Below are 26,109 nucleotides of genomic sequence, written 5' to 3' on the forward strand. Positions count from 1 at the left end.
CTAGAGAAAAACCCAGGAAATTGGAGAAGGTTAAAGCTCATGTTGTCCCTGAAGAGAGTAAAGCGAATCAATAGTGTTAAGGTTATATCTTCCTTGTGTTCAATGGATGTGTTGAGATACCTTCATATGTATCTACCATAATGGCGAAATGAGCGTTTGGGAATGTGTTCATTGAAAATACCCCTAAGAAATTGCCAACCTTGTATTGTGCTCATTGCTGCAGATAAGTCATCTGGAGTTTTACCTTTTTCCTCTATTTCTTCAAAGTTGTATGTGAAGGTACCTTGTGTAAATGTGTTTCTTTCGATTCTTGGGTCCTCTAATGGAGACATGTAACATTGTGAGATAACCACCAGGAAATTTGTGGAAGGTGGAATCACATATTGTCCATGAAGAGAGTAATGAACCCATGCTGCTAATTGAACATCTTCTTTGTGTTGAATGTATGTCTTTAGATACCGTCAAGTATATCTACCATATTGGCCAATGGAGAAATTTCCAATGGGTTATTTTCAAATATCTCCCAGATAATTAGTGACTCTATTATGAGGTCATTGCATCAGCTGCAAAACGTGGAGGTTTACCCTGTGCATGTATTACGTCAAATTTTCAACTTCCCTTATTTGCCACAATGTGTTTTTTTGGACTACTAAGGTCCTCAAATGAAGGACTCTTACAGAGTGAGAAAACACCAGGAAACTTGTAGAAGGTTCAAGCTCATGTTGTCCCTGAAGAGAGTAACGAAACCAGTGCTGCTCAAGTAGTGCCTTTCTTGTGTTGATTGTAGGTCTTGAGATACCTTCAGATATTTCTACCCTATTGACGAATGGAGAAATTTTGAATGGGATATTGGAAATGTCCCAGATAACTACAAACTCTATACTCAGGACATTGCTGCAGGTATGAAAAGTGGAGCTTTACCCTTTACATATATAGATCTAAGTTTTCCATTTAGATGTCTTCCCAAAATGTGTTTATTTGCTTTCCTGTGGCCTTCATTTGAAGAAGTCTTATATCTAGAAAAAACCCCAGGAAATTTGTAGAAGTTTCAAGCTCATGTTGTCCCTGAAGAGAGTAAAGGGAAACAATGCTGTTAAGGTTATATCTTCCTTGTGTTTAATGTATGTGTTGACGCAAACCAAAACTCAAGCACTTGCTGTATATATTGCAGTGGTAATTTCATTTGGATTATGGGACTAAGTGACTCCATGTGGAGGTCCCTTCACAATTTAAAATTCAGATTCATTAATTTTGCAGATGACTGAATTGCTCAATGCTGTGTAATCTTAAGAATAGAATTCAAAATATATTTCACAAATTTTTTAAAAGCTCAATTGTCAGCAAAATTGCCATTAATAAGAACGTAAAAGTTTAGTGTCTCATGGTCTTCTCCTTTAATTTAGTTAAAAACAGTCCAACAAAGATACGTTCATTGGAAAGAAGAAACGTTTTTGAGTCATAATGATACAAACAAAATGAAAGTATCACATTGAGTAAATCATGTGACCATGAAAAAATTCACATAATCCTATGCCAAAATTAAATTGCTTCAAAGTACAAAGAATGAATTTATAAGTCCATGTTCACTGGAGAATGAAGTGTATGTATTTGCCTCCGAACACAGTAACTCCATGTTGAAGTATGTAAACCATTTCCATTAAAGCAGAGAAAAAGGAAAAACATTGAGAAGTTGAAAGCAGTTCTTATCAGAGGCCTGGAAAAGAAAAATAAGCAATAAAAATAGGCAGAAAGTACAAAAGAATAAAAGCCAAAATATAAAATGACCAAATTTGGGACATTCTACCTCATGGGAATGACTGCGATAAAGGAAGGAAACTTTGATTTCTGCGTTTTTCCTAGTGAGAGATTTTGTGATATCAGAGGGGAAACTGCCACAACAGGAAAGAGCAATTCTTAGGGTACTTCTTCTTTCTATATCCAAGGCTTGGGGCAAGGCAAAGGTATATTTCTACAACTCTTTACCTTTTACGAAATAGCAGGATCCTCTGCTAATATACTTACCTCCAATATTTTCTTAATACGTGCTTGAATCTGCTCCTAAGGCTAAGTATGACTCCAGTAATTTGAGTGTCAACTTAATATAAGAGCGTGATTAGTGTGATATGAAGTATGAAGGCCACTAAATTAGGAAAAACTCCTAAAAGTATGAACTGTTTCTCAATGAAGACTTCAAAATTCATTTGAAAAGTGCTCTAAATCATTACCAATTAGAAAAAGGAAAATTAAAACCACATGGAGACATCATCTCAAATCTATCAAAATGAAGGAAAGGGAAAATGAGACATGTTAGAGCGGATGTGGAAAATTTGGGTCTTGAATACACTGTTGGTGGAACTGTGAACTCATCTAATCATTTTGTAGCACATTCTGGAATTATGCCCAAAGGGCGATAAAACTCTATATACCATGTGAGCCAGTAATAGCACTTGTAGATGTGTCACAAGGTGATCAGTTTAAAAAGAAAAGAATCTATATGTTCTAAAATATTTATACCAGCTCTGTTTGTGGTGGCAAAGAACTAGAAATTGAGGGGATTCTCATCAATTGGGGAATTGCTAAAGAAGCTCTTATGTATGGTTGTGAAGGAATACTTACATTCTCTACGACATGATGAGCTGTTGGAGTTTGAGAAAAACATGGAAAACTTGCATGAAATAATGGAAAGTGAAGAGAGCAGAACCAAGAAAACACTGTATATAATAATAGCAATAGATTGAAGAATAATTGTGAACAACCACGTTATTTTGAGTACTGTAATTAATCAAATCATCTATAAAGGAGCTAGGAAGTAATAGGCACTCTCACCTCCAGAGAAAGAACTCAGAAATGGAGACGCACATAGTCTAATTTACATATGTTTATGGTGTATAGTTCTACACCATATTTATAATTGGTAGCCTTCACTAGTTCAGGGTAAGAAAGGAGGAAGGGAGACAGTTTGGAAATTGAAATATAACAAAAATTGCGTCAATAAAACTAATTTTGAAAAAAAAAATTTCCTGTTTGCTCCACCTGTTTTCATTTTGCAAATTGCTGTGGCCAGAAGAATATGATGAGACTAGGTTAGCACCACAGGTGTCGTTGCTTGCTACTGCTATCTTGCACGTGTTATTTTCCGGGTCCAGAACAGCTCAGTGACATTTTTATGTTAATAGAGTTTTGACTTTTATTTATAAACTCTACTCAGTTTGAATCATGTTTCTAGACTATATCTTTAGCAGATCCTGAGGCCAACAGGGCAAATTTGTCTTACGGCCTATATTTCTGTTTTGTATTTAGATATATATTTGATATAATGATATATCAATAATTTTCCTTGGTACAGCGTTCTCCTTTTTTCTGCAACGTCCAAGACACAGATAGCTACTAATAATGTCATGACTCTTCCATCATTCACAGGATCATTTGCTAAAAGGAAGGTGCTTTCAAGGTTATTTATCTAGCTTAAACCCTCTCATTTTAGAGAGGAGGAAAACTCAGACCCAGAGATATACAATTATTTGCCGACAGTTATTCAATGAGTAAACTGTAAAAGCAGGATTGGAACCCCAGGTTCTCAGATTCCAAATCAATCCATCTCCCTTTCCATTGTGCCACACTGCCCTCCGTCCATAAAATAAAAGAGTATTTGAACAAAGAAAACCCCCAGTCCTCTGGTAAGGAAGCTAACAAGTGTTAGAGTACTGGAAGCAAGGGATGAAGACTGTACTTTGATATAGCTACAGCCCATGCAATCCCTGAAGACTCTTATGCCGACTCCCACTCTGACAGATCAATCAAAGAGCAATGGTGTCTACATCTCCTCCTTGGATTTTGACCATATCTACAGCGAGTCAGTTGGTGATTGTCTAATTGCATTGGGTCAAAATCCCTACAATCTGCTTTCTCCCAAGTTTCTCAATTGAGAATCCTATATTGAACTAGCCATAAAGTGCCTTTTAGAAAAGAATATTTACTACTGTTGTAGAATAAAAAGAGGTCCTTTAAAACGCTCCCCCCAAAACTCTGTTACATACTTTCCTACCATTACATAGAGAGAGTCAAGGAAAGTGGACTGAAGCTAAGAGGTCACATGTGGCAAAAAGATAACTCACCATTCCCATTTGCTGGAAACGCCTTTTCCTTCTATTTTTGTCAGGATCAAGAAGTCTTCCACTGAGAATGGGAATCATTTGTATTCATCTGTTATTGACTCGCCTTATGGCTAGCATACCAGTGGACATAGCTTCAAAGACAGGAGCAGTCTGTAGGGGAGACCTGACCAAGGCCAAATTGAGCTTTTTCCTCATTCCCATGTAGTTCCTGCTTAGGGTATTCAGGAAAAATATCTCATTTTCTTTACTTTCTGGATATCAATCTCTTCTCATCTCACCGCATAATTATGAAACGTAATTGGAGTTTACTGGTCAGTTTATAGGGAGCAGAAATTAAGTGGTAAAAGTGATAGTGCAATGCTAATCCCTGATACTGTTGATATTGAGGAGGTGGTAAGTATCACTAGGTGATTGATATTTAGGAGGAGCATATAAGAATTATCCCAATTTCTTGAGGGTTACTTCTAGAACTCAGAGAGAGAGGGGAGAGAGAGGGGGGAGGGAGGGAGGGAGGGAGGGAGAGAGAGAGAGACAGAGACAGAGACAGAGACAGAGACAGAGAGACAGAGAGATGTAGCCATGTTCTGGCCATTTTACTTACCAATTCTTATGAAGTTAGTGTGGGGAAAACGAGCCTGAGAGCCAATTAAAGGGCTATACTAAGCAGACACCCAAAGAAATGGTTTTTGACATGGGAGTTATTTAAGAATTACTTGTCCATGTGCAGTCAGATATTTAGCTGATTAAGGAGATGGTCAGAAAGAAGTGGCAGGTGATGCAGTAGCTAAAATCTGGCCTTAGATACTTAGTAGCTATGTAACCCTGGGCAAGCCACTTACCGCATTGTGCCTCAGTTTCCTCATTTGTAAAATGATATGGAAATGGAAATGGCAAGCCACTCCAAGATCTTTCCAAGAAAATCCCGAATGGGGTCAAGAAGACTCAGACATGATTGAAACGACTGAATAACAAGAACAACGACAAAATCAACAGAAATTAGAAGAAATGATACAGACGATGAGACTGTGCATCGAATTACAAGAGCTCTAACTTGGACTATTCAAAGGAATGATTGCAGTTGTAAATGAACAAAGAATAGATTGACTCTGATTTTTATAATAAAAATATATAACCAATAATAAGAACAAAAGAGCCTAGAGATTGTGTTAGAAGCAAATACTTAATCTTTCTGACAAGCAGCGAATATCAGCAAACATTTAATCTTTTTATCAAGCAGTGAAACGCTACTGCCAAGAAAATTGCCAATCTAGTTACACAGTTTGGAGGATGGTAGGAGTTTATGAGCATTACTGTCTAAAAATTCATATGAGAGATGAAAAGAAGCTTGCAGAAAACTTGGCATGTGACCCAACTAAACTAGATTTTCTCGAACAACATTTCCATAAGAATCCAGAGGCACCAAAGAAAGATAGCTTTGATGAAACAGATTTTACAGCGTTTTTTTATTAATCTATTCTTGCCATCATTGGTGCCAGAGCTACTGAATACCAGACGTGCTGGTCTGTCCAAATGGCAATGAAACAGAGGATTAAGTGGAAAAAAGCATATGGATAGGATTAAATTCCTATTATAATCTCAGTTCTGGGGGTGACATTTGTTTTCTTTTCAAAATTTAATATTTTATTTTTTTCCCCATTACATGTAAAACAATTTTAAGATTCTTTTTTATTTCAAATCCCCAAACTCTCCCTTCTTCTCTCCCTTCCTTCCCCAGCCTCAGTGAGTAGGCAAACAATTTGATAAAAGTTGTATACGTGTAGTGGAAGGGGAATAAGTTGGAACGTTAGGGAATACTCACCCACACTTAGGGAGAAGACTGTGGACTAGGAAGCCAGTTAAGGCCTTGGAGAGGGAGGTGTCAGATTGGTAGGAGGTAAACAAGAGGTGATGTCACAGAATCCAAAGAGAGAACAGGAAGGAGGAGGGGTTGGCTTTTAGAGCCACAAATGATTCAACAAACAATTATTAATATCTCATTATGTGCCTGGCACTGTGCTAAGCACTGCGAATGCAAAGAAAGAGACACAAACTGTCCTTGTTCTCCAGGAGCTCCATAGTTTAAGGGCCTAAGAGGGGGGGACATGATAGAAGACAGGGAAGACTAGGGAGGGGTGATCAGAAGCAAACAGCTTTGAGGAGGGACAGAGTCAAAGGAGAGATCAGAATGAAAGGGACACAGATGGCTCTGGAAGACAAAGTGATGTTGGTGAGCTTGCACAGCTGACTCAAAACAAAGCCAAGTGTAAAACATGTCATCATTTCAATGATATCGTCGATGTTCTTAGAAAACGAAATTCCCACACAAACCAATACAAAAATCTCCCACTAACTACTGCAACTGTTTTTCTAAGGGATTTTTTTTGGAAATTAACCATAACAAATCACAAATTTCCCAGGCCGCTACCCTCCTGATCGAGCTTTCTCATGATGTTGAGTTTGGGTAGAATGGTGTGAGGAGGTGAAGTGTGGCTTATTCGGGCTGGCCGCTTTGTTAATATGTTATTCTAGGGTTCAAGAGGACCTAGATCAAAGAAGACAGCCAGAATTCTGCACTGATGCTAGTGTCTTAATACATTCCCCTTCATCTGCATCAGAAACAATGATTCCTGAGCAGGACAGAGACTAAAATGCCAAAGTTTGTTTTGGCAAGTCGACCTAACATGCTTATGAGTGCAGTCTGCAGGGACCGTGTTTCTCTCCTTGGATACAATGGTTTCATGTGGCTGGGTAAGACTGACCTGATGTCAATTTGAGGTCTAAACCTCAGACTGTTACAGCCAAAGGTGGCAGTGGAGATCCTTCTTATCTCATCTCTGAACAGCCTGCCAAGGGCAGAAGAATCCAGTAACCCAAACTGGAAACTAGCCAAGCTATAGCGCCCTATACGACCCCTCGCCATGCTTTGCCCAGCTCTCCCTTTCCTTTCTCTTCCTCCCTCCTATGCATCACCCTCATCCTGCCAATTGGCTTCTTTTTTCTCTGATTCGGAGGGGACCTCAGGACTTTATGGACCCTCTGGTGACAGGTCCCCCATGCTTCACTTGGGAACTTTTGGTGCTTGAGCCTGGGTGAGGGTGGTTGCTCCTAAAGAAGGAGAAGCACTGTCCACTTTGTAAAAAAGCTAAGCCAGAATGGTGTTGGAAAAAGGCTCAAAACATTTCACAGAGTCACATTTGTGTTGCAAATATACAGACAAAAAAAAAATCATTTTTCGAAAAGCCAGACCTACACTGCTCTGCTTCTCTAAATAATCTATATACAAAATTCTCTAAGAGCAGACATAAATATGGCAAGGAGACAGAAGAACAAAAAAGGACAATCGAAGTAAATTGAAAAAGACATGAGGTTATTTTGTAACAATTACATGGTTTTATTTTTACTAGTTATACTCATCCAACTACAGGACGTATGTATTTTAAAATAAATTAAAATATCCAGTACAAATGTTTTCTTCTTTTCAGGATAATAAAGTTTATAAAGGCCCAGAGTCATTCTTCCAATACTGAATAGGTGTGGACAGGCTGGTTCTCTTCCTTTGGGTTAATGCTGGAGTGTTTGTGACCCCTAGAGGGAACACAAGGGCAGGTAACTGAGTGTCCTTTAAGTGACTTTCCATCTAGGCGTCCACGAAGCCATCGATTCCTACGTTGTGATCCTGTGTTCTTTCATTTGTTGCGGAATCCTAGCCATTACTTGGCTTTAAGAGAAGAAAGAGGTCAAAGGAATAAATACTGTATCAAAAGAATGCAATCCAGGAGGAGCAGAAAGAGGTATCGTAAGTTTCTACAAATTATACATGTACATTAAAATATTGCCTTCAAGGCAAACCAAAACCTCTCATGAACAACGGAATGTGGATAAAAAGAAACTTGGCTTCCCAACCTTAAGAGGATATATCAACATAAGTTTCTGCAAGGTCAAAAGGTTAACCATTTTGAAAGAAAGTGAGATGAAATTGAGATGATACATCAAGATTTTTCATGTGTTGAGAAGATGATATGGTAGAACATAAAAACCTCACACTTCACACCCCTACACCCTTACACGTCACAAATAACCGGAACTCAAAGAAAAACTGCAGAGACAAAATACTCTCAGGAAGTGCAATCTAATGGAATATAACATTTTTAAATGATACAAATATTCAAAGGAAACACTCACCCCCTAAGGGATCAAAGGTGATCTGTCAACAGACAGCCGACAAACAATACACCAATCAAAAATCATCTCTGGGAAACCACCAAGAAGCTCTGAGTTCTGAAGACCTCAGCATACACACAGGCCAACACACCCTTGAACAGCAAGCAATAGGCCTAACTCTGCATTCCCTCAGGGCCTGTCAGCTAGCTTCTGCCCAAATCTCTGCTGGGATGGAGAACTCTCCATCTCTTCCAGCTTGAAGTGTGATGACTTTGCTAATTCCTTTGTTTGGGATTCTGCTACATGGAGTTTAGATCCTTTTCTTGTGACTGCCTTTCAAAGACTTGAAAACAGACATAATTCCTGCAAATATCCTTTTTACCGGGCTCATCCGGCCCTTGTCCTCCTCCAGATCAGGTGGCCAGGCCTGAAGAAACTTGGTCATTGTCACTGAACATTCCAACTTACCAATGAGCTTCACCTTAGCCCTGGCATGTGCGCTATTGCCCTCCTAGGCCTGGCCACATTATTTTCTTACTGCAGCAAAGACCGCTCTAACTCTCTTGGATGCCATATTACACTACTGACTCAACTGGAGCTGGAGAGCCCTAAAAGCCCAGATTCTTTCAACTACATCACTCTCTCATCATACCTTCCCCTAGAGGTTAGTAGTGAAGCTGATTTTTGATCTTTGATTATTTCATTCTCAGTCAATTATTTCATACTCCACAGATTGAAATATGCAAAAATATGGCAGCACTTTTTGCTAAGGCAAAGAACTGAAGGCCGACAGCATGTCCAGCAATGAGAAGATGGCTGAAAAATTGTGGTATGTGAACGTAAATGAATAGTATGGAATTATAAAAGTCATTAAGAAAAATTTAGGGAAACAAATGAGCAGATGGAGTAAAGCACACTCATATTCAATGGCAAAAATGATGTAAAGGAAAAGTATTCTGAGGTCTTCACTTCTCCAGAAGACGATTAGTGAACCAGGCCAACATCCTGTTGGTAGAGAGTACAAGAGCAGAAGCAAACTATCTTTAGAGATGACACATGTTTGCATCCCAACCCCCAATTTTATTTGTCTCTTAGAAGGGTGGCAGATTTCATTTCTTGGGGAGGAAAAGAGGGAAGGAGATGATTACTTGAGATGGATGGGTACCCATAATAGCCTGATGGAAGAAAGAGTTTAAAAATCACATTTTAAAATATCCAGCAAGAACAGAACCAAGTTCAGAAAGGGGACATAGACAAATAATTCTATGGGGTTCATATAAATTAAGTATCTACTTTGAAATGACCAAAACTATATGTAAGAGATTCTCGGTTTCCTGTGCAATCCTCTTCTTCACTATTTCTAAATTAATGTGACCGACATAGTTATATTTATTGAAGCTTGTGTAATACACAATCAAAGAGACACCAGTTTCTTCCTACGAGAATCGACCTAACACTTGTTGCCTTTTAGATCTTTTGTAATCCTGACTACTAAAATGGTTAGCTCTTTTTGAAAAGCATTCAGTCTTAGCCTTCACTGACGTCACTTAGAAAAACTTTAGATCCAGGTCACATCCAGATCCTTATGGTGCTCTGCCAGAAACCAATTTTCATGCTGATACTGAAAGGTGAAGGACCGACTACGGTTTGGGACTGATCCTTCCTCTCATTCTACATCCACCAGATCCTTTTACTTGCTAGCCCACATCACTCTTATTTTGGAAAAGACTGCACGGGAAACTCGGTCATATCATTTGCAAAAATCTTGTTAAATGATAACCGCAGCATTTGCCATACTGAGCAATCTAAACACATGGAGAACATGGGAGATGAAATGAGCTGGGGGGGGGGGGGTGACATTGGGAACGCTAGCACCAGGCCTACGACCTGTTTTTCTATCACTTTGCTACCCAAACCTTTCATAACCTAATGTTTAACTTTTCAGTAACAGAAATCAAGCTCCTTATTCTCCATGTGCAGATTTTTTTCTCTTCCCTTTTTTGAAGATGAGGACATTCGCCCTCCTTTGATCCTCTTCCATGCCACACCATTTTCCCCAAATGGCTGATTCTGGCTTCTCCAATGGCATCTGCCTCATTTCTCTCAGTATCCACTGTGCTTGGTGCCCTGGAACTCATCTCAGTTAGGTGCCTTTTTTTAACTCAGGTATCACCTTCTTAAACAGCGATTTTACTACAAAGAGAATTCTCCTTGGTAAAAAAAAAAAACAACAACAACAAAACTGGAATAATAGGGACTGCCTCTTGGCTCTCAATAAGATCGTCCAAACTGAGCCACAGTACTCACCCTTGTTCATATTTCTCTTTCCTCACCATCGAATTAAAAACTTTTTAGAAGTTCTAAAACCTGAAAGTCTTTTCCTGTGTTCACCTTCCCTCATAATGAAAAATATGCCAATTAAAAGAATTCAAAAACAATCCAACAATTCGGAAAAGAAGAGAAGTGACCAAGTGATTTTGGGTTGTAAGATTGAGTCTTACCCATGGGGGGGGGGGGGGGGCGCTTGATGATGGTGACATACTTGATGAGGATTTGAACACAGGTCTTTTGGCTCCAGATACCACAATCGTCTTTCCACTGTGCAACCACAAAGTCTCTCTCCCTCTCTCCCTCCCTCCCTCCCTCCCTCTCTCCCTCCCTCCCTCCCTTACTCTCTCTCTCTCTCTCACTTTCACACACACACACACACACACACACACACACACACACACACACACATGCACACAGTACTAACAGGCTCTTAGGGGTTCCCCAGTTTCTCTTACTGTGAAGTATCACATAAGGTTAACCAGGAGCACCAGGAGTAGTGCCAGGCCGAAAAAGCTGATGGTCCAGTAGGGCATGTCTGGGGAGAAACAGAGATGATGCTAAGGGGCCATCATAGGGATGTGAGGACAGCACAGTGTGTGGAGCGTTCCCAACAGGATTAGCCCCCACATGTAACAGGCACACAAGATGTGGAAGCCCAGCTCCAATATCACTTTCTCTTCAAGTCCAAGAGCCACGAAAAGTCAATCCACTAGGTTCTCACAGAGTTGTCTGTCACACTCAGATCTATTGCATTGCTAATGCAAGTCTGTCTTATCCACAGCCAACTCTCCAACTCTCCTAAGTCTCAAGTGAATTTAAAATCTGTTCTGTTAAAGGAAGCTTTTCCTCCAAGTGCTGCGTTCACACAGGAAATCACAGGTCCAGTCTCGAATCTTATCTCCTCCATTATGCCCTTGAGAGGAAATGTGGAGAAGAGGGTAGATAGCTGAATTCGGAGACAGGAAGATATAACTACAAGTCCAGTGGCTTCGGGCACATGTTGTCTCCTTGACCCTGGGCAAATCACTTTGCCTCTCAATGTCACTCTCGAAGATATTAAGATAAAAGTATGTATGGGTGTGCACTGGAAACATGAGTTCCCTAAAAGGAGTTCTCCGTGTCTATGAAATGCCATGCATGAACCTCTGCAGAAGAGAGGAAGGGAGTGGAAGGGATGGGAGTGAAAGGAAGAGCAGAGTGTGGAGGGAGGAGGAGGGGCTAGAGGAAAGAATGAACGAAGAATGCATGGCATAGTTTGTATATTTCTATCCATCTGTCTGTGGCTTTCTCTACGCGGTGGTGGGGAAGAAGGGAGACAATTGGGAACTTACCATCCAACAAAATATTCATTAATTTTTTTTTTTTTAAAAAGGAACAAGCATTCACTTAAGTACATGTTACATAATAATTACTTCAGAAATAATATCTCATTTGAGATGCTAATAAATGTTTTCTAAGTGAAAGAGGTTTGAAGATCCACAGAGGAAAAGATGGGAGGAGCAGCCTGAAGGGGTAAATGGCAACAAGGTTTGTGTGTCTTGTGGCTCTTTGGAGGACTCCCTTTGTCCTCAGGGAGGCCCTCATGACTGGGGCTCTCAGAAGGCATTTGCAAAGGTCATAAGTTTCTGCCCTGAAAAGAGACCCCTGTCAGCTCCTTGCTTGGGTTTGGGGGAGTGTAGGGATGGTCTGGCATTGGAATTGTTTTTTCTCACCTCTGACACTAACTTTCAGTGACTTTGGGCAAATTCAAGTCTGTTCCCTGGATCTGACTTTGCTCAATCTCAAATTTATAGGGTTGGAAGCTCTGAGGCCCTTCCCAGATCAAACCTTCTCCATTCTGTATGTTAATACTGCTCTCCAATGTCCGACATCCTGGCTTCTAAGGGCCCTCCCAGCACCGACATCTTGGCTTCTGTGTGCTGCACCCAAAACTCTGACAATCTCAATTCTAAAGGCTTTCCAAGTCCTGACATTGTAGGTCCTAAGAACCTTCCTGTTGTTAACCTGTTATGCGTTCTGTTGTAGGGAACTTCCTTGCTCTGCAGTGTTTCAGAATCATCAGTCTTAATTTCACCCCCAATTGCTGGATTCCAAGCCTCCTAAGCTTTCCTTCTGCCTCAAGGCCCCTTCCCATCTCCTCTTCCCACTGCAGTTTCCCCACCCTGACTCGATTCTATTTTCCCTACTTGTCATGTGGAGGTTATCCAGCTTGAATAGGCCCCTGGGGCAGTGGCCTGTGGTCTTCCTGGTCCCGTCCAGAAAACCTTGTCCAATGGAGTTCGAACCCAGGTTGGAGGAGAAGCTGCAGTTCCAGTTGACCCTCACGAAGGGCATCTGATGAAGAGCACATTCAGTCAAGGGCCTGGCACAGATGGGGACCCAATTGCTCATCGCACTGTGGCCTTCTCCTTCCAAGGCCACAGCCCTGGGGTGAATTGAGGAGGTCTTCTTCCCTGTAGCCCAGGGAGGTAGCATGAGAGGACTCCACAAAACCTCAGTAGATTGGACCATGCTTTCTTCCTTGTAACCTGGAAAACAAAGGATGGACAGTCAAGCAAGAGAGTTACTTAGAGACTCAGCTGAAGTAAGGCCTTAGTTTATCACCCCTGAGGAACCAAGGGATTTGCATCCTGGAGAAAGAGAGAATCCTCCCTTGCACTGCCTAACTCACGCTTTTGTCTGAGACCCAGCCAGGAAGGGTGAGAGACAAAACAGGGTTGTATCTTTATGTGATTTCCTGTGGGAGCAAATGTCGACTTGTACCGGACCCCCCATTTTCTTCTCTGGCCTCAGCAATCATTCATTGCTCCTAATTCTGCCTTATGGGATTCAGCAGAATGAAAACCTCTTGCTCATGATAGGCTCCTGAAAAATCAAAGAATGTGATCATGATGTCTCCTGGCTAAACATGAACAGTTCTTTCTAGCTGTCGCCATCATCATCAGTAGTATATCTCTGCAAGATGATTTAAGGTTTTCACAGTACTTTAGAAATGTGGTCCCATTTCTCCTCACTGTCGAATTTTGAGATTGGTATTACTATGATTATCCCCATTTTTCAGACGAGCAAATGGAGCATGAAAGCTGTTCCCTTAAGTGACGTCCCTATGTCACACAGCCAGTGAGCTTGTCAGGCAAGACTGGAACTCGGTTTTCCCTGGCTCTAGGATCAGGACACTAGCTACTGCACTGCCTCTCTGCCTTTACCCCATACTTTCATGATGCCTCGCCATCCTGGGGCTCCTCAAAATGAACTAGCTTCAACTTGTAAAGGCAGAGGAAGATAGAACTGTCACCTCCCTCCTTTCAAGCTACTACACTTCTGTTGTTGTAGATTCAACTACGATTCCTTGTAGTCAGCTAAATGCAGACAGAATTGTGACAAGAAATCATATGGCAAACTGGTTTGAAATGGCTATTCAGAATTCAGAAGTTCTGAAATCAGAACCCATCCCTTAAAACTGAATGAATGCTCTGATCCTGTCAAATCACTTAACGTCTCAGGCTCAGGAAAGTCCTTAAAATGATAGGTTTTGGACAGCTAGCACTTTGCCTCCCGGGAGGGAATTTCCACCCTCAAGGAAGACCAAGAGACATATTAGCACACCAGTGTGTTTCTGTTGGGGTTTTTGGCATGCATGCCCTGTCACTTTGATGGCTCTTATTAAGCTTACTCTCAAGATAATCTCCAAGGTCACTTTCCAATGACTTGTTATAGAGTTCTGTCTCCCCAAAACTATATACTTCTGTTTCATTAATATAGAAGTGGATTGGATTTCAAAAGCACTAAAGAGCCGTTTGAATCAGAATCACATATTGAGACCTGGCCAAGACCACATCTGGGCCAACATTATAATTTACAGAAGACACAGCTGAGGCTCATCTAGGGTAATTTGTTAGTCAGCTGTCAAACTGAGAGGAATTAGAAAGTTAGGAGTAGAACCCAGGCCCTCTTCCTTCAAATCCACTTTCTTCCACTTCAGTACATGTCAATTCTTATTAAATTTCACTTGATTGGTACAGAGCCATCATTGTCGTAGGTGGAAACCTTTTGTCCTCCTGATTCCATCCTACTCTTAGATACTTATCCTTCCTTACTTCACCTCATCCATCCTTCTCCTTGCTGACCTCTAGTCTCCAACCAAAGAATTACTTCAAAGTTTGCATTTTCAAAGACCAAAAAATGGACAGAACAACAATTATCTCCAGCTACCACAGATAACACCAGAGATGGCACCAAGTAGTGGGCAGTCTAGCAACTCAGTTATACGTAGGTTCTATCTTTTGGACCTGGATGAAAAAATGGGACATTGGAATAAAGGATTCTGGGCAGGGGTGGAATAAGGGATAAAAGAATAAGGCTTAAAATGAAGAGAAAATAATACTGAGGTTATATCAGAAGACTGGTCGGGAGAGTGGCCAAGATGATGGCTCAGTTAGGTAGCTCACCATCAAGGTAATGACTGTCCTTGGCCAGGGTGAAGAGGCACAGAATGGTAATGCCATGTGTTTCCCTGCTCATCTCCCAGTACACTTCACTGTCCACGACAGGCTTGACAGGGACAACGCGATGGGTACACAGGAAATCCACTCTGGTTGCAAATCCATTCATCATAGCTCTAGATAAAAACAACAATGGGAGGTGATATGAACATCTGTGAAATTGGTGCTGAGAAATGTGTTGGGATTCTGGGTAGAGAGGGGCTTAAATATATGCCAGAAGTGACCTGAGAAAGGCTGACAGTGGCCTTGGAATGGTCGGTGAGCTAGCATTACCTGTCTGGGTAGCAGTGGTGAGAAGCCGTAGGACCGCAACTGGAGAAGACATTCTTGACATTAGACTGTTTCTTACAAATCAGTACTTATGAATGAACGCACTTTTATTTCCTGCACTTTCTGGGATTAGAGGCACTGGGATAAAGTTGTTTGGGAATTTGAACATAGAGAAAATGAGACTAAAGGTAAGTGTATAATCGAGTTGACTATCTTTTACATATAGCAGTCCATTAGAGGTTTATCCTCAAGGGTGTGCGGAAAGTGTTACAATTCTTACCTCAAAGAAGTCACCTTGCATTCAGGGAAATAGGGCCCAATGGTAGTTTCCCTAAACAAGAGGCCAATCTGGCAAAGCAAGGAAAGAGTCAAGTAAACTTGGGGTAAGAGAAGATGGATCCCAGTCAAGGAATGGGGAAATCAGCTGTGTAGTTGGTGGATGGGGTCGGATATGGGGAAGACTAACCATGTGTTGCATGACATTCTCAGCAGAGTTGAATGTGTCAGAACTGGGCTGCCCCATATCTTCTGAGCAGATGAAGTTCGTAACAGTAAAGTTTGCAACAAGAGATTCCATGCTGGACGTGCCACTAACTGAAATATGAGTCAGAGAGGAACATCTGTGTGTGAGCATTATCCACTCTACTAGCATGCCCAAGGTCACCCAGTTCCTATTCTATTCCTTTCTGCAAGGGAAACCCATTAACCTGGCTGCACTGATATCTCTGGGTAGGTACAATTTCTCACTCTCCCAGTTCCGCTTTATTCAGCTTTTCTTCAAGTCCTAATCTAATGACAAAATCCGTAAAGACAGTCCACCAAAGGATCCCGAGATGCTAGCACTTTGGTAAGTGGTAAGGCTGGTGCTAAGGAATGGTAATGGACTGGAAGATGTTCCTGGAGCAAAAGTGGTTGACAAAGGAGCTCAAACTAAATCAAGGTGAAAGAAAACCGTTGATAGAACCACAACTGAGAAACTAGAGAACCAAGAGAAGTTCGTTGGATGGGAAAAGGGTTCTGCTTGATTTGGTCAAGATTGATCAGGAAAGCACTTATTCATCATTTGCCATATACAATGCATTGTAATAAGTGCTAGACATACCAACAGAAGCAAAAGAAGGCCCTGCTTTCAAAGAGCTCCCAAGCTATGTCCAGATGACTATGTGGGGACCCACAATCTCGAAGAGAATGAAGTTCAACATGAAGCTGAATTATCACAAGAGGTACCAGGTTCTGGGCAAATGCTAACTCTGGTCAGACAAGGTGGGGGGCTGTTCGAGGGCCTTTCTTTTTCCTCATCTTTGGCATGAGATGCAACAATTTGTGCCACGTGCCTGCAGGGATCTCTCTGGCAAATTACCAGATATTTAAATCTTCTCTGGAATTGCTTACAAGGGACTTCAGAAGTCATGCCAAATCCCCACTCCTGTCTTGCCCAGCCTCTGCATCATAGAGTTAGTAGGGTTTGTTTGGAAACTCTACGTTCCCTTCCTTTTCTCCTTCTTTCCAGAACTTTGAAAAGCCTACTGAGCCCTTTCCAGAACGCTAAAGTCCTAACAATTCTACCTGTGTAGGCTTCAGGTCCTGTTGATCCCACGGAATATGGGAAGGTTGCTATAGTGGCTACCCCAGAAGCTGCAAAAGAAGAGTCTTATTAAAATGAGGACATAAAGTGGGAGAAAGTTAAGTTGGCTAACACCTTAAGGGCAGGGACTGAGTATTTTTATGTCATTCTTTGCATTCCGAGGACATAGTACATTCCTTGGCATATAGTAGGAGATGAAGGAATGATTCCACACTGGGCACCATCTCTGGGTTCTCTATGCAGGAAATGACAAAGTAAATACATGACTGTCATCAAACTCATTTGACTGGTGTTTAAGTAACCACAGAACGGCTTTCAGGGGCTAAGGTTATTTTCACTGCTGGTAATGTCTCTGGCAGAAATAGAATGAAGCTCTCAAGGAAGATTCTCAACACGTAATTCCTGCTCCAGGAACATTTTTCCATCTGAGCTTCATATGGAACATTATGTCCATAACCCGGATTGTCCTGTGAGGGCAACCTTTTCACCATGGAATCTTGGAGAGAGGACATGAGAATCCCAGAGTCTGATTCAATGTCTCTTATCCGAAAGATCCAGTAGGAGGGAGATATCCTACTTTTCCACATAGAATTTCAGCCTTGGAAGCCTCCTAGATGGCATCGAAACAGGACTTCCCAAAGAACCCCGGGAAAAGAAAGGATAATCACCCTCTGCCCAAAGAGTTACAGTGAGAGGAAAGTCATTCCATATTGAGGTAGCTGATTCTAATACTAGGAGTCCTTTCTAACAAGGCTCAAGTGAGTTACAGAGGCACAGATTTGAGAGAAAGTCATGCCAATTTCACTGTTCTGGTTCTGAGCACCAACTCCCCTTGTGAAGACATTTCTGAAATCACAATTGCCTGCGACTCAACGGATATCTGTGAAACAAGGCATTTAGTTTTCATGAATTGAAATGGATGGTGTTCATGACAAACTGGGAAACAAAGGACAGAAAATGAATGTAAATATCAAAGGAGTTGGGAATAGAAGGCAAAGAACACTTGAGAGGCTACATTGAGAAAAGAAGACCTGGTGGCTCAGCTTGCTGTCTTTTCGTATGTGGAGGATGTGATCGCTGAACAAAGGGACAAGAGAATTCTCCTGGGAACCTGTCAGCTCTCTACCGTGACAAACATAACAAAGGATCTTGACTTGCTCTCCTCTGCTCTAAAGAGACACAGACAACAACACACTTTCCCATGGGTTGCCTTGGATTGTCACCAGGCTCTTCTCCATAGTCTTCTGACTTCTAGGAGAAAATCAACACATCAGGATGAAGGACGAACAGAAATGTGACACCTCAGGCATGGCCTGGTCCAACCCTTAACTGACCAGGAATACCCTCCACCACATCCCCAAGAAGTGGTGATCGACCATTTATTTGACATTCCTCAGGGAAGGCAAACCTTCTCCTTCCTGAAGTAGACCATCCCACCACATGATACGAAATTTTTCTTCACTTCTAGTGGATATTTGCTTCTTTGTAACGTGACACTGTATTGCTCGTTCTACCTTCTGGGTCAAAGCAGAACAAGTCCAGGCCCATTTCCCTGTGACAGCCCTTTAACCCCCTTAAGACAATTGAATACTGTGTCTCTTTCATATACCCTAAGGTTTTCCTTAAACTTTGTGATTTGACACACCACACTGTTGATCCATGTCGAGCTTCAGTCCATTAAATGTCCCAATATTTGTTCAGAAAATTCCAGCCTCCGCTTGTCCATCTTGGACTCATAAAAGGGTTTTGAGAGTACAGACGCAAAATTCTACTATGTCTATTAAATTTCACCTTACTACATCTGAGCCCACCATTCTAGCCTAAGATTTGGAATTCCAAATCTGTCATCCAGTAGATCTATTGGTTCTATCTCAAACCCTTGGGGTTAGATGTAAAATCAGTAAACGTGTTTTCTACCTATTCTCTAGCTGTTTTCCTTCCCTAGGTAGCACAGAGACCAAGAAATATCCCTGGGACAATTCACTACACACCTCCTTCCAGGAATAATTACTGACTATTCTTTGGGTCCAGCCATTCTTCCAGTTGTCAACTACTTAGCTGTGATGCCATCTAGTCACCATTTGTCCATACTGTCCATAACATTAGCATGGCAACATTTGACAAACCAATTCCTCTTCTGCTTACTACAAATGTCTTCCACCCTTAAGGGGAGAAAAATACCTTTCACTTGATCCTGTCCTCACCTTCCCCTATTCCTACATGTCTTCTCCCTTTTACAGTCAATCGAGAAAAAAGCTGCTTCTCCCTCTCCTCCTCACTTCTCACCCTCTTGCAATCTGCCTTCTGATCCTACCATTTAACTGAAACTCCCTGAGTTTGACCAATCATCTCTTCATCGCTAAATTCAGTGACTTTTACGCAGTCCTTATTCCTTTGGAAATGTCTATGATACAGACACTGCTGATCACACCGTTTCTCCTCCAGACTCTCTCTTTCATAGCGTTATATGATTTAATTCTTCTCTTGAGGGACACGATGACTGGACATTTCCACACAAAGGTTGCAAACTCATCTTAAACACAACCTGTCCAGAGGGTGATTCAGATGTCTTTCTAAACCCACATCTCAGCATCATCTACCTATTGCTGCTGATGGCACCATGGTGACCCGGTTCACAACACTCACCCTCAGCCTTGCTCCCTTGCCTCCAGTTTCCAAAATTAACATCTATTCTATTTCTACAGCACCGCACACATTAACTCACCCAGACACTACCTTCATTCAAGTCCTCATCCCCACTAGCTGGCATGGCCTAGCACAATAGCCTCCACAAACTGGCCTCTCAGATTCTGCCCTCTAAACTTCAACCATCTTCCACACACTTGTTAAATTCAAGTTCTCAAAGCCCCGGTCTGGCCATGCCACTCACATCCTTAAGAACCTTCACTGGTCTAAAATTTGCAGACTGCCTTCTTTAAGATTACCCATGGAATAAAATAGAAGTGTCCCTATTTCATATTTTAAGCCAACAACAAATCCAGTTAAAGCCCAATGATCTCTATCCATTTCATTTACATGTCTCACAGTCATACACTATACATTCTAGCTGTTGTATTTTACCCGTACCTGACATTCCATCTTCTGGCCTTCCATAAGTGCTCACACACCCCTGGAAAGCTGTCCATCCTCACTTCCACTGCTAGGAACCCCTCATCCTCTCACTGGTTCACCTGAAACCCTGTCTCCTCGAACCGTTTTCTTGATGTACCCCACTAGAAAGAGAGGTCGTGTATTTGCTGTAAATATATTTCATGTTTTGCTCTTTCTGGATACATGCAAGCTGCTTAAGTTCAAATGCTATTTGAATTTATGAGCTCAGCAAAATGAATGACACTCAATAGACAACCATCCAAAAGATAATTGGTTTGACCTGAATGGAAGTCCACTCCATTCTCACCCTGTTCCTCAGTGAGCCCCTCCCTGCCCAACACCCTCCTCAATTGTAACTGAGAGATTAAACTCGGTATTCAGATGTACTCTGATGCATCCAAAGCATGGTAGGACTAACACTTCTAAAGCTCTGCATGTGAAAATAGTCTCTGTAAATATATGCACGATACTTTTCAACTAACTTGTGCCATTGTCATTGTACTTGTCATTCATTATGGAGTTTGAAGTATGTGAGAACCCCCACAAAATGCTGTCTAGCCATGTCTCCTCCATTCTGAACTCAATCCATTGATTGAAAGAAACCTAATTCCAAAATCTTATATTCGTCTTCACTCAATTTATTTTGTTAAATGTAACAGCCTGTTTGTCCAGTGAGTTGAGTCCTTACTAGATCCTGATTCTTTGCCGTATGGTAGCTACCTACCAAACAACTCTGTGTCATCTATACATTTGCTTCCTTTGATGTATGACTTCCTTGAAGTTGTTTAGAAATCTGTAGAACCAAACAGCTACTTCCTCAGAGATTGGTGACTGAAACTGACTGAAAAGAAGAAAAGCCAGAACCCACTCTCTGGGGAACTAGGTATGTGTAACATGACTTTGGTGCAATTGTATCGACAAGGGATGAATGAGAAGAAAGTTTGGGCTGCCTGAGGGGCCAAAGCATAATGAAAATGAGAAAAGAGGTAATGTTGGGATTAGAACAAAGAAAAAAGGCATGGGTGCGAAACCTTGCTTCAGTTAGGTAGCTCACCATTTAGGTAGAGGATGTCATTCTTCAGAATATACACGCCCAGCCTGGTGGTGCCATAGGTCTGGTAGTTCAGCTCGCAGGAAAACTTCTCTCTGATCAGAAAGGGTGTGGTAGGATCTTGCCAGCAGTGGCATACAACAGCCACCCTAGTCATGGATCTACACGTCATTGGTCTAGGAAAGGAAATTTTGATACAATCTCCTAAGACTGGTGCTGACTGCGGTGACAGAGACTTGTGTATTGGGGCAGTGAAACTGGGACGTCAGAGACGTCTGCATAATAGTTGATAGTGCCCCCGAGAGGACCTACAAACCTACAACTGTTCTGGAGAAAGCACTGTGGAAGACACAAAGATCTCCATTCCTGACACTCCATGGCCAAGACAGAGAGGCATGAAACAACTGAGGAATGGGGAAATGCAGGAAAAGGTCACTTTGTGGAGACTTTATATGTATATTGTCTACCATGAGCCCTACTTATGTGAGTGTAGCCCCAGGACAGAAACCTAGACCTCCAAGTCTTAGCTTCCCAGGTCTCACCTCAGTGAAGTTAGTGTGCTTCCCGAGGAGAAGGGATTCAGCTGCAAGGAAAGGAAAATGTGAGTGAACAAATGGGCCTTGTAAAGATGACGCCCAAAGAATGGAGTAGACTATTGAGGAGGAGGAGGGGGCTTGACATCATAAATCTGGAGCTCCCAAACACCTTAGAAGCTGTCTTCTGACTTGCCTACATACTAAACTGCTTACACTCTGCTCCTGACTCGTTCTATCATACCTCTCTCCCCAACACAATCATCGCCACCGAAATATAAGCTTTCACCTTATCATCCCCGGAACCAGAGCCTTAGGACATTTCTCAAACACTGTGACACAATGCAATCTGGAATATATAATCTGCTGATTTTCCACATTGCCTTAATGTGCTGTCTTCAACCCCTTCCGGGCCCCTTAGAATTCAAGCTCCTTGAAGGCTTGGATGGTCTTCTTCACTTGTATCTGTATTCCCAGTACTTAGCAAACTGTCCAGCACACAGTATGCACTTGATTATGAAAGACTCATTCATTCATTCGTTTATTCTGACTTTGCTATCCTAATTTCACAGATGAGGAAACCTGAGGCTCAGGGAGATTAGATAATTAGCCCAAGGTAACACAGGCAAGAAGCACCAGACAACGTATTTGAACCCAGTGTCCTATCTCTCCAGAACCAATGCTTTTGTCCATTAGAGCATCCCAAGGTCAGGGTAGGGACTGAGAAATCTCACCAGCTGCTGCAAGGTCCTTTTGATGGAACACAAATAGGCAGAACCAGGGTGATCCATGTGGTCTTGGTAGGACAAGCTGGTCCTGATGAAGTTGAATGGTAAAGGCTGCAGGCTGTTTACACCAGCTATTGTAGAAGAGGAAAAAATATCCATGTCTGAACTCTGGGCACATCGAACAAATAGATGTACTGACAAATCTATTCTTCTCTTGTCATGGAAGGAAAACTGGTAATCCCTGGCCTCAATAACATCCATTTCAAGGTACCCCTACCATTTCCTCAACCTCCCTTGCCTATGCCTCTCATCTGCTAGGAAAATACAGTAAGACACTCCTGAGGAAATGCATACTAAGCTTGCCCTCTGTACCTGAATAATCGTAATTTAAACGAAAAATTCTTTGCCATCATGTGTATTGACTTCTTTGTTACTATACATGGTGTTGCTTGGTGGTTTGGGAACGTGGCTTTCTGAGGTCCCAATCAATGTTTTTTTTCTACCTTCTCTATGGAGCATCTGTTACACTTTGCAATTGACAACTATGCCAGTATATTCACAGTTACCCCCAGTACCGTAAACACTGCCTTAGCGAATCATTTGGCACCATGGACAGGATTCCAGGGGATAAAATTTGGAAATTAACCGTGCAAAGTTTCAAGAGCTAACTGAACTTGGAAGATTTGAGGGGTACATAAAGGAAAAGGGGGTTGACACCTCCCACAAACCTGACAAGAGATTCAGAATTTTTCCATCTGCACCAATAAGATAGAGGCCCAAAAGTTTCAAGGATTATTTGGATATTGGGGACATCATGTACCACATCAAGAACAAAATTTGAACCCTTATAGAAGATTACAATAAAAAACACTGAATTGGCGCTTGGTCACTTGAACAAAGTAACGCTTTTGTGGAAGCATAGACCACGATCCAATTGAGCCTTGATTTATGGCATATTCAACCTGTCTGAAATGTGCCCTTTGGATTTTTGTCTAGGAAACTCCTTTCTTCTGGCATTCAATACACCCCTTTTGAAAAGCAGTGGTTAGCTGCCTGTTGGGCTTTGGTAGAGACTGGACAACTGACTTTGACTCATGGGGTAACATTAATGCTGGCAAATGGATTCAAGACCTGGGTAATGATTACACCAGCTTCTCAAAGAATTGGACAAGTCATTGGAAATGCTATGTTCAAAATACATTTAAATCAACCCTCTATGAATGAATAGCAAACATACCCACTAAGGGAAATGATATACCCTCCGAACCATAGCAAAAGTTGGTATAACCCTTGGCAAAATGGAATGAGGGATTAGAAGGATTAACTGAAGAAAAGGGAAAGGAAGAGTTTACTGATGGGGCAGCAGAATATTAGGGCCTCAGAATACACTGGAAAGCGGTAGCCTCTAAGCCAAGTACTAGGTGGATATTGGAAAGTCCTTGCACAGGTGGAAGGGGTCAATATGCTGAATTTGTGGCAGTGCATCAAGCTGTCAAAACATTCCAAGGAGGACAGAATGACATATTGACTGATTCATGAATGGTAGCTAATTGCTTAGATACATGGATGCCCATGTGGAAACAAATCACATGTATATATACATATATATAGATATATACATAGATATAGATATAAATATATATAAATATATCTATCTTTATCTATAAATATATATGTATGTTATATATATAAAGATGTAAATGATATACACATGTGTGTGTGTGTATATATATATGTATATATATGTATATATATGTATATATATGTATATGTACTTAGTCATTCACTCCACAGCAGGAAATTTATGTCCTGTCTTCTGTGTGGGTATATGTGCACATGCGTTTGGGAGGAGGTCTTTGAGGGTCACCCTCCCCCACACAAGATGTGGAGGATGTGATCGTTGAACAAAGGGACAAGAGAATTCTCCTGGGAACCTGTCAGCTCTCTACCGTGACAAACATAACAAAGGATCTTGACTTGCTCTCCTCTGCTCTAAAGAGACACAGACAACAGCACACTTTCCCATGGGTTGCCTTGGATTGTCACCAGGCTCTTCTCCATAGTCTTCTGACTTGTAGGAGAAAATCAACACATCAGGATGAAGGACGAACAGAAATGCGACACCTCAGGCATGGCCTGGTCCAACCCTTACCTGACCAGGAATACCCTCCACCACATCCCCAAGAAGTGGTGATCGACCATTTATTTGACATTCCTCAGGGAAGGCAAACCTTCTCCTTCCTGAAGTAGACCATCCCACCACATGATACGAAATTTTTCTTCACTTCTAGTGGATATTTGCTTCTTTGTAACGTGACACTGTATTGCTCGTTCTACCTTCTGGGTCAAAGCAGAACAAGTCCAGGCACATTTCCCTGTGACAGCCCTTTAACTCCCTGAAGACACTTGAATACTCTGTCTCTTTCATGTACCCTAAGGTTTTCCTTAACCTTTGTTATTTAACACATCACACTGTTGAACCATGTTGAGCTTCAGTCCATTAAATGTCCCAATATTTGTTCAGAAATTCCCAGCCTCTGCTTGTCCATCTTGGACTCATAAAAGGGTTTTGAGAGTACAGACGCAAAATTCTACTATGTCTATTAAATTTCACCTTACTACATCTGAGCCCACCATTCTAGCCTAAGATTTGGAATTCCAAATCTGTCATCCAGTAGATCTATTGGTTCTATCTCAAACCCTTGGGGTTAGATGTAAAATCAGTAAACGTGTTTTCTACCTATTCTCTAGCTGTTTTCCTTCCCTAGGTAGCACAGAGACCAAGAAATATCCCTGGGACAATTCACTACACACCTCCTTCCAGGAATAATTACTGACTATTCTTTGGGTCCAGCCATTCTTCCAGTTGTCAACTACTTAGCTGTGATGCCATCTAGTCACCATTTGTCCATACTGTCCATAACATTAGCATGGCAACATTTGACAAACCAATTCCTCTTCTGCTTACTACAAATGTCTTCCACCCTTAAGGGGAGAAAAATACCTTTCACTTGATCCTGTCCTCACCTTCCCCTATTCCTACATGTCTTCTCCCTTTTACAGTCAATCGAGAAAAAAGCTGCTTCTCCCTCTCCTCCTCACTTCTCACCCTCTTGCAATCTGCCTTCTGATCCTACCATTTAACTGAAACTCCCTGAGTTTGACCAATCATCTCTTCATCGCTAAATTCAGTGACTTTTACGCAGTCCTTATTCCTTTGGAAATGTCTATGATACAGACACTGCTGATCACACCGTTTCTCCTCCAGACTCTCTCTTTCATAGCGTTATATGATTTAATTCTTCTCTTGAGGGACACGATGACTGGACATTTCCACACAAAGGTTGCAAACTCATCTTAAACACAACCTGTCCAGAGGGTGATTCAGATGTCTTTCTAAACCCACATCTCAGCATCATCTACCTATTGCTGCTGATGGCACCATGGTGACCCGGTTCACAACACTCACCCTCAGCCTTGCTCCCTTGCCTCCAGTTTCCAAAATTAACATCTATTCTATTTCTACAGCACCGTACACATTAACTCACCCAGACACTACCTTCATTCAAGTCCTCATCCCCACTAGCTGGCATGGCCTAGCACAATAGCCTCCACAAACTGGCCTCTCAGATTCTGCCCTCTAAACTTCAACCATCTTCCACACACTTGTTAAATTCAAGTTCTCAAAGCCCCGGTCTGGCCATGCCACTCACATCCTTAAG

At 41.7% G+C, this 26,109-nt stretch overlaps 1 protein-coding gene across 4 annotated transcripts; it reads right to left on the reverse strand.

Annotated features, from left to right (window-relative positions):
• Nucleotides 1–7,482: 7,482 nt before the first annotated feature.
• Nucleotides 7,483–18,353, reverse strand: LOC140521202 (mucin-16-like). 4 transcript variants are annotated; one of them, XM_072635969.1, is made up of 7 exons: nucleotides 16,946–18,350; nucleotides 15,846–15,973; nucleotides 15,660–15,727; nucleotides 15,056–15,225; nucleotides 12,794–13,135; nucleotides 11,063–11,142; nucleotides 7,483–7,833 (listed from the first exon to the last, which is right to left on the reverse strand). In XM_072635969.1, exons 2-6 carry the CDS (start codon nucleotides 15,954–15,956, stop codon nucleotides 11,072–11,074), a joined length of 762 nt encoding a protein of 253 aa, XP_072492070.1. In that variant the 5' UTR covers nucleotides 15,957–15,973; nucleotides 16,946–18,350; the 3' UTR covers nucleotides 7,483–7,833; nucleotides 11,063–11,071. The 4 variants fall into 4 exon arrangements, with proteins under 4 accessions (XP_072492070.1, XP_072492052.1, XP_072492043.1 ...); XM_072635951.1 differs by having other exon boundaries at nucleotides 11,032–11,142; nucleotides 15,846–18,352; XM_072635942.1 differs by having other exon boundaries at nucleotides 15,846–18,350.
• Between the last annotated feature and the right edge of the window lie 7,756 nt (nucleotides 18,354–26,109).

Source organism: Notamacropus eugenii, chromosome 1 (assembly GCF_028372415.1).
Source record: "Notamacropus eugenii isolate mMacEug1 chromosome 1, mMacEug1.pri_v2, whole genome shotgun sequence".
In the NCBI taxonomy this organism is placed as follows: Eukaryota; Metazoa; Chordata; class Mammalia; order Diprotodontia; family Macropodidae; genus Notamacropus; species Notamacropus eugenii.